Source organism: Esox lucius, chromosome 13, assembly GCF_011004845.1.
Source record: "Esox lucius isolate fEsoLuc1 chromosome 13, fEsoLuc1.pri, whole genome shotgun sequence".
NCBI classification, from domain to species: domain Eukaryota; kingdom Metazoa; phylum Chordata; class Actinopteri; order Esociformes; family Esocidae; genus Esox; species Esox lucius.
In genome coordinates this window covers 31538211-31551110 of record NC_047581.1, presented here as the reverse complement: position 1 = coordinate 31551110, position 12900 = coordinate 31538211, and the positions used below count along the sequence as shown (strand labels likewise).

General features: G+C 40.5%; 1 protein-coding gene across 1 annotated transcript; it reads left to right on the top strand.

Annotated features, from left to right (window-relative positions):
- Positions 1-3624: 3624 nt before the first annotated feature.
- Positions 3625-5358, top strand: LOC105014584 (glial cell line-derived neurotrophic factor). The gene is made up of 2 exons (XM_010877020.4): positions 3625-4297; positions 4610-5358. Exons 1-2 carry the CDS (start codon positions 3895-3897, stop codon positions 5113-5115), a joined length of 909 nt encoding a protein of 302 aa, XP_010875322.1. The 5' UTR covers positions 3625-3894; the 3' UTR covers positions 5116-5358.
- The last annotated feature ends 7542 nt before the right edge of the window (positions 5359-12900 follow it).

Sequence of the window (12900 nt, the reverse complement as noted above, 5' to 3'; positions counted from 1 at the left end):
CTTAGACCGCTTTGAGTTCTCACTGGACTTTGCAACAAACACATTAGGTTAATCATGTTGTTCAAGGTTGTGTGATCTAAGGCCTACTGAAAGTGCATGCTACTCTCTGGCAGTGCATTTGCAACTACAAAAAAACATCAAGGGTGAAGCAGAGCTTCCAGTAAAGCTTGACTTCTCTCTGCAGAAACTCAATTGCCTGTGCAGGAAAGCAGCACTTGATACATAATATTGAAATGAAGCCATCGATTGCTTAGTCATAATGCAATTCTGGCAAATCTTCAACTCAGAGAGACAAAGTTTTTGTTGTGGCAGTTGCGCATAATGATAACTGGCAGATAATGGATGAATCTGAGGGGAAGAAATGGTTAGTGTGTTTGAAATGCCGGGCCCAATTTCTGGTCCCAGTCTTCCCCTGAATAAAGCTTCTACAAAGTGGAGCCTACAGTCCAACAAAACACTGAGGCATGAGCCATATTGTACATGTACAACATGACAAACCTAGTACTTTCGGACGTACACCCAAACTACCGAGCTAAATGTGGATAAGACTGTCTCACACTATAGTATACTGATGTTACACAGCCATGCATGGTGGTGTTCGACCAGCAACAAAGACCTGAGGAATATGTGTATTCATGAATTATGTTTGATCTGATAACACCCAGGATACACCACATTAAATGTTTATTTCTTTAAAAACACAAAATTACACAATCGCTTATCATGAATAGTCTTATCAAGGGCAATTCCTTAACCTTCACATCAGGTATTTATTTTGTGGGTTGACTATATACAAATACATGCCTAGAATGTAGACGCGTCATTTGAAAAAGAAGGCTATGAGGTAACCCACATAGGAAATTAACAGAAAATTAGGTCTACCAAAAAACAATTACAAAATGCTAACTTGACCCAAGACATTAGTCATAGAATAATTTCTTTGACTTGATGATAAATGACAAACACCCATTTACCATGACCCACATTTGTCATTGAGTGAAATCCTACCAACAATTTCCACTATCTCTCTAACATTTCAGCCACTCTTATCTATCATACTATCAAGCCATGTGTTAAGATAACCATCAATAGATCAGATTCTATGTTACGGTTAAAATTCCATTTGAAAATTGCTGTCATCAGATAAACTTACATAACATAACATGGTAGCGACATGGCCGGTCGAAAGTGGTGTTCTACGTAGGGAATAGGTAACCATTTAGGACACATCCCGGACTGTGATATACCGAGTGGTGTTTGATGTTAAAATAGGAAAATGCTGCTCTAAACATAAACAACGGCCAGTTGGTCTGTGTCACATCCAGATGGCTTTTCAATTGACCAGTTCTGTGCTTCGCGGAGGGGTGGTTATTCATTGTGGTAAACAAGTTTAACGACACCTGGCAGAAGGACACTTGACACGCGTGCAATGACACAATAAGTCCCTGACCACTCTGGTCTTTGACCTGGTATATGGAGACGGTGATAGGGCATTAGGAGACTACACAGCGCTATTCATGGCAAAGTCCTAAGTTTACTCATCAACGGCTCAATGCAGATGTCGCATACCCATATCAGTTCATTTCTTGGTATTAAATGAAGTACCTTGTGGTGTTTGAGCTCCACTGACACAGGGACAGGTAGCTTTTCTGAAGGACAAATATTGCTCATGAAATATTTTAGCGAGGACTGTCTGAGAGTGGTGAGGGCAGGACGGAAACCTGGCTGTTATTGGCTGAGAGGTTTGAAACCCTTTGTTATTGGTCTATTAATAATTTACCACATGGTGATGTCACCGTGGAAAGCCAAAACTCTTGCCTGTGCAATCCTGCTGATTAGAAGGTCCTGAGTAATTGTACTGTCAACAATGGAATATCAGGAAATAAGACAGGATCAACATTTTCAAACTTTTACAATGTTTCTTTCATCAGCCCTAATAAAATATAATGTAATAAAGCACAGAATGAATAGGTTTTTTGACCATATACATATACTGGTCAGTGATCATCTCAAGTTGCTTCAAATCCCTAGTGTTTGAGTTTATAAGTCCAAGTCCTTTATGCTCAAAATAAATGAGTCCAGTTTTATAGCTCTAAAAGCTGCAGTCTTGCCATTTTGTCATAAAAAATCTGTTACACTGTTTCACATTGTAAGGCTAACTAGATAATACAACTCTAACAGTTGCTGTTTTAGAAAGTATGGTAAAATACACCAAGTCAGACACCAATGGAGTCGGTTTCACACAGGTTATTCTATAAGGGAGCAAAGTCGTTATAAGCAATATTCCCAGATGAACATATCAAACTAACATTTTTAAGACAAACTATTTTAAAATAGAGAAGGGTGGGGAAGGAATTTTCCCGGTGTAGGGCGTCAATAGAAATGTATTGCTTCAAATAAATTATTATGGGTAAATTAGACAGATTCTTGGCTTGGCTTAATCACAACCTCAAGAAAATGTAATCTGCTGCATTAAGTTCAATTTCTGAGTTTAGGCTTACAAAGCCGAGACATTAGTTGCCAAAGCTTTTGCTTGAATTTGACTGGGGATCCAGACAAAATTATTTAATTCATTTATTTGAAGACTTGCTGTATATAAATATGCAATATACAACATAAACCAAAAGCTGAGAAATAGAGTTGAAGGTATAGTGACCTATGAAGAAAGTAAGTGAAACTGCTCCTGTCTTTCTGTTTAAACGCATTTTGGTGTAAGGACTTAGTCACGTTCATGAGTTCACTCTCACCATTTGGAGCAACGGGTACATACGATTTCTTTTTTTATTGACAGTATAAAGTGTATTAAATGCTAAGTTTACGGCAACAACCCGTAAACTTAGCATTTAATTTGGGACCTTCATAGCCCAGATATGATAGCACATGACGACCAAGAGGAAAGTACAATAAATGCAGTTTAATCACACGGACATTAAAGGTATCTTAAAGGTAAATGCCCATGACCTAAACACTATTAAATGATTGTACCATCTGAGCGTCAAGGATATTTTAATGACATGCGTATATGCATAAATGGGGATAAAATGATGATAGTTTGCTGAACACAAAACGCTTTTGGACAAAAACTTAACAAAGCTGGAAAATTATTTTAGTATTCTGAGTTTAGAGGGGAAAAAAACTCATAAAACTCCGCCAAGGTCAGTTATTGAGGAACAGTATTAGCTGTAGCTATTGTCTACTGTATTTAGCTGGAGTCAGTCATAATCGGATGTGTGAAAGAGCATGTATAGGCCCACAGTAAAACTCAACATGTATCTTGAAGACGCCCAGACCAATTAAATTATGTTGAGGGCACTCGTGTCCCTTGTTGGGTGCTGACAGCAAACTATAGGGCGGATTACGAGACGTCAGCACTCCCCAACCCACTCTATAAATTTCCTCCACTCGCAGATTCCATCAACACCAAAAGGAGCTGAGCGCAATTCCCAAAAATGTGTTAGTCTGGCTGAGGACCACCAATACCAACTTTGAACATGGCTTACTTCAAACATGAACTGGTTTACCTACCTGGAGAAAGGCTTACACGAACAGGAATTTAACTAAAAAAATAACTCTGGTGTCTACGAACGGTTTTCTTCTTTAGAACAAATTACTCGTGTTCGTTTTAGACATCGCATAGTTAATTTTATTTTAAGTTCTCGGACATTCGGCGTACAATTTTACTGTCGCACGGCACATTTGCGAATGAACTATCAGTTGAGATGCTATATATTCTATAGCAAGCATTTATTCTTGGACCACTTGTAGAAATTAGGGACTGACAAACGGAATGTCGTCAAAACCACGCGTGTAACAGAGCGTCGATTGGAGGTTGTCATCGTCAAATTAGATTGAACTTCGACAATAGCTCAACCAATCAACCATACCGTTCAATGGATGTTAGATGTAGAAAGATTGGTACTGCCAAACATTTATTTTGTGTTCAGCATCTTAAAAAATCGTCATGGACCCGATATGAAGTGGGGATTGCCGTCTCCCAATAGGCAATTCATGCCAAGTGAACATGTTTACGAGGCATTTACTTCCCAAAGGCAATTTCTTCGACTCAGGGCAAGTTACACTATTGAACTACGGTCTACAATGAAGTTATGGGATGTCCTTGCCACCTGTTTCGTTCTCTTGAGTATCGTTCAAACGAGCCCTCTACTCCACCCACAGTCCACGAAAACAACACATGGGTGGGAGAATATTGCGCCAATACATCTTGCTACATCTTCTGAGTCTCCTACAAAAATGATTTCAGAAACAGACAAAAGTGAAGAACTGTCTTTAGAAGAATGTAAGTTCAGACATGTTCATACTTCGAATTAAATAGTTTTTTGGCATGGCTGCAATATGTCAATGGCTTTAAGCACTGGCTGATTCTGCTTGGTTTTAAACTGCACTTAGTGTTTTTTTGTTTTGCAAAATTTCTATTTCTATTAAATAAAATCCCCCCAAAATCATACAGTTCCAAGTGAATGTCCTGCAGTATGTAAAATGAAACCAGAGCATTTTCTAAAGGTGGAGCCGAGTGCATTTTCCAGGATGTGCACAGGATGCGGACCATATTCCCCAAACTCTTAATTTTCCACATTTTCTCTGTTGACAGATAACATGGAAGAGCTTCGCCCAGAGCAGTTTGAGGACGTGATGGATTTCATTAAAGTCACCATAAGTAGACTCAGGGGCCCCTCACACCTGGACAGGGGCTCCAGGATACGAAGGAAACGGGAGAGGAGGAATGGAGGGAGGGGTGCAGAGAACACCAGGAACCGTGGAAAGGTGTCTGGGAGCAGAGTGGGAAGAAGGAAAGGGGGCAGAGAACAGGACTGTGTGCTCAAGCAGATCCACCTGAATGTGACCGACCTCGGCTTAGGCTACCAAACGCGCGAGGAGCTGATCTTTCGCTACTGCAGCGGGCCTTGCAAGATCTCAGAGACGAACTACGATAAGATCCTGAACAACCTCACCCAAAATAAGAGGCTCCTGGCGGAAATTCCGCCCCACGCTTGCTGTCGACCGGTTGCCTTTGACGATGACCTGTCCTTCCTGGACGATCACTTGATGTATCATACGATGAAGAAGCACTCTGCCCGACGGTGTGCTTGTGTCTGACCTCTGACCTTCTGTGTCGCGGAGGTCAATAGTTGTGAAACCGACTCAATCCAGTGGCAGGGTACGGCTTGGATAAAGCTAAGGGACATTTATGACGCGAATCATGGACCCAGTGAAGGCACAACTAAATGGTGCTAACCATATTCCATCACTAATTGGTGACATCAGAGTCCTACTGAAACTGTATGGGTGGTTTTAGAAGCTGACAATGGACTATTAACATGCATAGCAGATACTGAAGTACAGAATATACTACATAAAATATTTATAAACGTTTTATTAACTTATTATTATTTATTAAAATGTGTATTATAAAGGAATGATCTTCTTGTAATTTATTTCTATGTTATTTTCTTGATACTGCCAAAGGTCCATGAGTGGAGGAACGAATATTGGAGTACTGTTTAGGGTTTTGGGAAGAGAGGGCTGTTGTTAAGGTTTCACTCTTTGTAATCTGTCATTGCAATGGCTAAACGGACTGGTGGCACCACAAGCAACCCCTGGGACTCATGCTACACAGTATACAGTGCAAGAAAGCAGATGCATACTAGCCGTAGGGTAATCTGGGCAAATGCCAGACGGGCTGGTCCCTCTTTAGCCCAATGGGCCCATCTAAATCAGGTTTTGTAAGTGAATGCCAAAGGGGGGGGTGGGACCTCAAGGGAGAAAAAAATGTCTGGTGTGAGACTTCAGGAAGAAAAAGTGGTTTGGTTTCTGGTCTGTCAGTGAAGGAAGTTGACAACTACCTGTCATCTGAAATATCAAATCCTGTGCTTTTCCCTCCGCAGCTATGTGTCGTCTGTTTTAGTCCTCCAACATTCTGTTTGACTTTGATATGACAACATTGGTTCCACATCATCATCAAAAAAAAGTGTCCTGATGCCGGCCAAAGGAGACCTGTTGTCTGGCTTGAGTGTTGAAGGGTTTGCGCAGTTAATCTTCGCTTTGGTATGTTGATTGTGTTGTTTTTGTGAGGTTTATGTATATGTGTGCTGATCTGTACTGCAATTATATTCTTGTTTTACAAAAACTGAAAAGGGAAGGTATTCTCAATATTTTGGGTTGAAGAGTTCTGTGGTTATCATATGTAGTTGTATTACTGAACCAAAGTTTTTTTCTATTGAATTTTTTTATACAATATTTTTACATGTATAAATAACTTTGTATTTAATGAAATGTGTTTCTTTTACATTTTTTGTAGCTACATTAATAGGCCTGTCATCATAAACTTGAAGAAATCAAGGTATGAATCACTTTTATTTAACATTTTAGATTGTTTTTGAAGGACAATTTTATTTTCATAGCAAGAAAGAGGATCAACACTTACAATAAAACTCTGTTTCATAATAACAAAGAAAAAATTTTAAATTTTGGCCTCCAATGTCCTTGATTTAACTTTGTATTTTTATTCACAGAAGTAGGTAATGTTATTAAAGTTGTTGGCAACTAAAAATAGAATCTTCTCACTAGCATTTTGTTTGAAATTCAGCCATGTTACAGATATATATTTTTTTTTAATGTGAGGAACGGACCAATTCAAATTATAAAAGATCCCACAAATTTCTACCAATTATAAAAGATCCCACTGATTTATACCAGTTATAAAAGATCCCACTGATTATAACCAATCAAAACCTTTTCATCAATTAAAAAAACAATTATTGTAAAAAATAGAATTGTTCTTTGTTTATAACTGCACCAATTTGACATTCAAGACAATTTTGTACTGTTACATTAATCAAAAATGGTGGTGGAATTTTTTTTGGACTGTACTAAATAAGCCTAACCAGCAAAATTACAATACGCTAGCCATAGCAACCCCTTCAAGATTCTGCAGTGTACAGACCTTTTTTCTGTAACCTTTAAACCATAAGCAGTTATGAAAGAAAGTCAGGTAAATACTATAACATTTTGCAATGAATGCGTAATTTACATAATTGGTCCCTTGACACATGATGTTTTCCTTTTGAAATATCTTTAATTCCTGGTATGACAACATCATCTGTGAGAATTTAGCTGTGTTAGGGAATATTACACTCCCCCATGGGTTTAGTCTAGAGACCTCTCATACACCAACTGGCTACATTCTGACTACTGGGACTTCACCATTAACTGTAAAAAAATATAATATTGATCTGATCAATGATCTATTATGCCCGATTCAAAATACAGGGCCGACCTAAATTGCACTGTTCGGGGCTTAGTGTTTTTTTCTTATCACATTGTCCTTTGACTTTGCTGATAGCTGTTTTATTGAGGGACATTTCGCTTTCTACTACTAGGTTGTGTGGTTGTCAAATCGAGCCTTCTCACAATGAATGCACTGTATATTGTTCCGAATAAGAAGGTCTACAGAATGACAAAAATGTAAAATAAAGCCCAGTATATTAGATGCTGTGTCATAACGTTATTATCCTGTTGTTGGAATTTCACTGAAAAGCAGCTAATGCAAACTTTTTGTATAAACATTTTTATATTTACGGTTTTAAAAGGGATTCTTAAGTGTGTAATTTACATTTTTATGTACCAACCTTTACAAAAAAGAAATTAATTTTTGTTACCCAGCCATAAACAAAAGGACAAAAAAAAATACAAAATTACTATTAATCATAATCCACATAACCTGTAAAATGTCCTTGCCATTTTTCACCTTGTACACTCGTTGATTCATACAGTATGAGTACAGTATGAGAAAACCACATTCATTGGGAGGGACTTCTAGGAAGTTCAAAATAGTCTGACCGAAATAAATGAAGAAAAAGATGAGTAGAGAATAGAGAGAAGGGAAAACTGAGGAGAACATGTCAGCTTTCATGTGAACAAGGACTTCAGCATGATGCAAGGTGAATATTGAGGCGTGCAGAAGCGACTGAACAGAAAATATGAGACATGCCCTGTGGTTGACATGGGATCCAGCCCAGGCACTCACGTTTCCCTCCCAATTTGCGTGGCTTTGACACAATCACTCAGTCCTTTCAGGCTCAAACAGTCGAGGAAGCAATTACATATCAAGAACAAAGAGGCAACCACATCATTAGTCAGATGAGCTACACCACAACCTGCTGTCAGGGCGTCATGGGGAGCTTGAAAATGAATTCTACTACCCGACTACATGGAGCTGCCACCTTGTAACAGAACACAGGTGGTGGGGAACCAGCAGGCGCTAAAAGCATACATGTATGTATGAGGAAAGACACTCCTTGGTTGGGGTTGTATTTCAGAGGTTTTTACAAATTACAAACGGCAACTTGTTATCGAGATGAAATGGTTGACGATCAACTGACATGTTCCTCTCTGACACCGCTGTGTGTCACAGTTTGAAAAGATGAAGAACGGTGAGAAGAATTACGAAAAGAAACTGCGTGTGAAACATACAGTGGGAAGATCAGAGGGGTGACCTATAAGTCAAGGGGGAAAACCATCCCGAAAAAAACCACATAAGAACCGGACGGCTGTGTGTGACTGTGCCTCAGATCTCTGGAGTCTTTCAACGTGAGTCAGTTGTATGAGAATATGGGAAGAGGCCATCATCAGAGGGTCACCAATGGGCAACACGCCGACTGAGCCTCCTGGCTCCCAGCCAAACCTCACTGTCTGGTCTCCAACCAGAGTCAACCACAGCCTACCCTTTCACCGTTCCATGCTGTAGTTAGATCTCACCCAACCAACCTATACAAAGAGTCCTTCTCAGCACCACTCTCACATACACCACTCTCATATACACCACTCTCATATACGCTGGTCTCGTACAACACTCACATATACGCTGGTCTCGTACACCACTCTCATATACGCTGGTCTCGTACACCACTCTCATATACGCTGGTCTCGTACACCACTCTCATATACACTGGTCTCGTACACCACACTCATATATGCTGGTTTCATATACATCACTCTCATATACAGTACATCGTTCTCGTATCCCAGTCTCATACACACTGCTCTCTTATTCACTGGTTTGAAGTAACCCTAAAAGGTCTTCCAGAAACCTTTTCTTTTGACAGTTTTCCTCTCACTCATACTTCGTCTTGCACCAGTCTACTTCGATGACTTGACTACTGTCATTATATAATTTTTTGTTACTTTTATTGTGTTTTTCTGTATTGTGCATTTTTGTTTAAGAAAATTTGAATTCTGATTTTAAAAAAGGCCTGTTTTTCTGCATCTCCTTTTTTCATGTGAGGTATTAATAACTAGAATTGTAACATGGCCTTTTTCAGGTGTGTGTCAGTTAGGTGTCTGACCCAAAGTCGTCTTAAATATTTATGTATGCCAAGCCAGCTGAAACGTAAGTGTCAAAGCTCAGTCTCACACCTGTGTAGTGAAGCTCTGGTGTCCCCCACTGTACAACATACTCTCTGTTCCCTCACACACGACTGACTGTGTGAGTGAATTCAGTACACATTTTTTAAGCGTTTTTAATAACGTGTGTTTGTGTGCATTAATTTGACAGTGAAAAAAAGAGTGCCCTTGAACGTATGTAAGACACAAAGAGAAAGACAGAGAGGCAAGGTATTTTCCATTTGAGAGCCCTGTCACTGTGGTTCATATTTGATTGCTCATCGGAGCAGTGTTTGGTGGAAACACAGTACATAAAGTAAAAGGGTTACATCTGATGGCCTTCCTCTTTGGAGTGACTGGCATGGTGCTATTCTGCCCAGATGTCCACAGGCAGACCAAACTGGGGCCAGTGCGCTAGGCACCTCCCCTGGGCATGATGTTGAGGTGGCCGGCCTCTCTCCATGTGAACCACACGACCAGCAGGACCATAGAAATAGAATGATTAGAATAATTGCGTTTTGGTCGAGTGCCCTCATCTACCCCAAGTGTATCAGTGAGTATCCCAGTCAAAATGTGAAAGTTGGACGCTCTGTTCACTCTACTTCTGCAGCGGAGTCCCAAAGGAGGCAGGCTGTCACTAATGGGCCCACGGCAGCCCTGTGGGGGGAGTCCGATGGAAACACTCTCACCGTCCACAATGACCACTAATGGCCCACTGAATAGGGCAGTCTCATGCCTGAGAGAACACTAGTAGGCGGGGGACAGAGGAGTGAGGGGACGTTTTAGAAGTGGATGCCCTGGCACAACCCCTGGGAGTCTGGGCCTGGACCACGCGCCCCATAATGTACATGTCCCGAATGGTACCCTATTCCCTTAAGTGGTGTCCTAAATGGCACCGCGCTCCCTAAGCAGTATACTAATTTAGTTGGACTCCCGGTGTCATTGTGAGAATGATGACTAGTCTTTGCTAAGAGCAATTAGCAGATGCTTGACAGCCAACACTGGTCTTCATTTGTCTGAGGTCTGAGTCAAATTCTTTAGACTGACCAAAACATTTTATAATGGTGAGCTAGCTTGATTATGCCAGGAGTTGGCCCTGCTTTTCAGCCCCTGCAAAGAGTTGAGGTCAAAATGTCAGAGATGATTGGGCTGGATTATGGGGTGCTGTGCTGACTAACTCTGCTTTCGCCTCAGTCACAGATGAGGGAGTAGTGAGGAAACCCTCCAAACTCACTTCTTAAACTGATGGCCCCCTAACTCACCTCCTCGGGAAAAAAGTTTAGCTTGGAAAACTCTAACTAAATTAATATTAATAACTTCTACAGTCATGTTTTAAAATGGTACATGCAAATACCTGAATGGTGTGTGAACTCAAAAACTATCCTATGGTAAAAAAAAAAAAAGAGTTCTTCAAAAAGGCTTTTATGGGGATTTGTAGGGGGTAGGTGTGTATACTACAATCTCCAGATAGAAGATAAGCTATCCACACTGTAAAGTTAGGTGTTTATCCAAAGCATTCTTATATGAGTGTATGATGGTTGTGGGCTGCTTGGTTTACATTAGACTGAGTTAGTCAGGTTCAGGAGTGGGAGAGGTCTGCTATGAAGACGAAGAGCCATCCACTTACTCAGCCCCATCCCAGCTCTGTTATTCTTAGCCCTGCCATCCAGGGTGACATTTTCGCTTGGTACAGATCTCATAGGATCAGCTTCCCTACCCTGATCCCAAACCTTAAAGATGCAATTGGATGTTGTATAATTTCAGTCAGTTGATGCGAATGTGGTGCTCGTGAGCCAAAAAGTGTCCCATGCTATGTGACAATGTCATCCAAATAAACAACGATGGTATGCTTAAGATCCTGGAGTGCTGTTTGTCACGGCGTCACCCTTATCTTCTTCCCCATAGCCGTCAACATCGTGCCTGCGTCTTATCTTACACGGCCATGGCTTCATCCATTGGTGAGAGGGTCCAATGCCAGCTGTCCTAGCTGACGCCGGCAGTACTGGCCAATGCTGGAAACGTGCTGTTCTTGTAGCTGGTGGTTAGCCTCATCCACAGACAAGGGGACCAGATGCAGTAGTTATGGAAGCAGGGGCCAGCCCTCAAATGTGGACGAGGAAGTCCTATGCAGCCTCTGCTGGGGATTCTTGTTCTACAAGCTGTCCACATTTGTTTTGCGAAGCCTTTGCCACCAGCGTTAGCCAACGATGTTGCCTTTCTGGCCATAGCTGACGTTATGCAGTTAAACAAATAATGGAAATTATGGACATTTTTAAAAGTCAGTGTTACTGATCTGAAATTCCTAAAGAATTAGGAGGTTAAACTGACCAATCAGAAGTATGAGAGGTTAGGGTGAGCTGGCCAATCACATGTCTATTAACATTCATATTTCTTATGACTGCACTCACAACATACAGTTTTGGGGATAGATGTTATTGCTATATTGATTTTTAAGAAAGAAAACTTTTAATTGCAGAAACATATCATCCAAATGTGGGGAAAAAAATTGTTACTTTGAATTACTTGGATCAGTGAAGGCCTAAATATAAACAGCTGAGAGACAAAGAGTTGAAGAGAATGAGGACCTAAAAATCACAGATAGGGCTTCCTGTAGCACTGTCTAATCCCACAGTGGAAAGAAAAACATTACTACATGCCACAAAAACATACCACTGGACCAATTAAGTAATTCCTTATTACCACTACAGCACAAAGATCTTCCACTATTTAAGCATTCCAGGATTTTCTACATACGAAATGGAAAGAACACAAACTTTGGCATGAAGTTAAACAAAATGCAAACCCAGTTACAGATATCAAATAATATGGGCCATGTACTGGTACACATCCTTGTACACTGGGACAAGAAAATTGCTGTGTGTGCAAATCACAAAGTATTTGTGAGGTTAAGCAAGTCAGGAAGCATAATGTCACTCTAATCCGGAGTGGTTATGGAGGAAGCAGTCAGAGAAATAGCAGTCAGAGTAGCCAGTATTAAGTATGATACTGACCATGTAGATGTCCTGACCATGGTAGAATAACACTACGGAGACTATTCTTTATTTTTATGTTTAAACATATTTGACAAGGTAAGTTGACTGAGAAGTCATTGTCATTTACAGCATCAACCTGGGAAGACTACATAATATTTTTCCACATGCTCACTAAGGAATGCAAGCTAACATCCTATTGGCTACCAGTCAGATTCTCTAACCACTAGGCCACCCATCCCAGAGAACACACAATATATTCCCATTAGGGCAAAGGAAACCATGATTGTTAACATGACTGCAACAAATGCCAAAAGAGAGACCTTCACTCAGTGCAGAATGAGCTGCTACAGTGAGGGTGGGTCTCCTTCTGGATGTGATCATAGTCGTGTTTCTCCCGTATAGTGTGACAGATGACTTTGAGCAGGGAGCAGGTTGAGTCAGAAGATGGATGGATTTCAGAAGAGCATAAAACAATCTAATGTAACGATTACATCAGCTCACACCTGTA

Excerpts from the sequence above, each read along its gene's own strand:
- LOC105014584 (XM_010877020.4), top strand. The coding sequence starts at position 3,895 with ATGTTAGATGTAGAAAGATTGGTACTGCCAAACATTTATTTTGTGTTC. Across the intron at positions 4,298-4,609 it reads AGAACTGTCTTTAGAAGAAT|ATAACATGGAAGAGCTTCGC; the intron begins GTAAGTTCAGAC and ends CTCTGTTGACAG.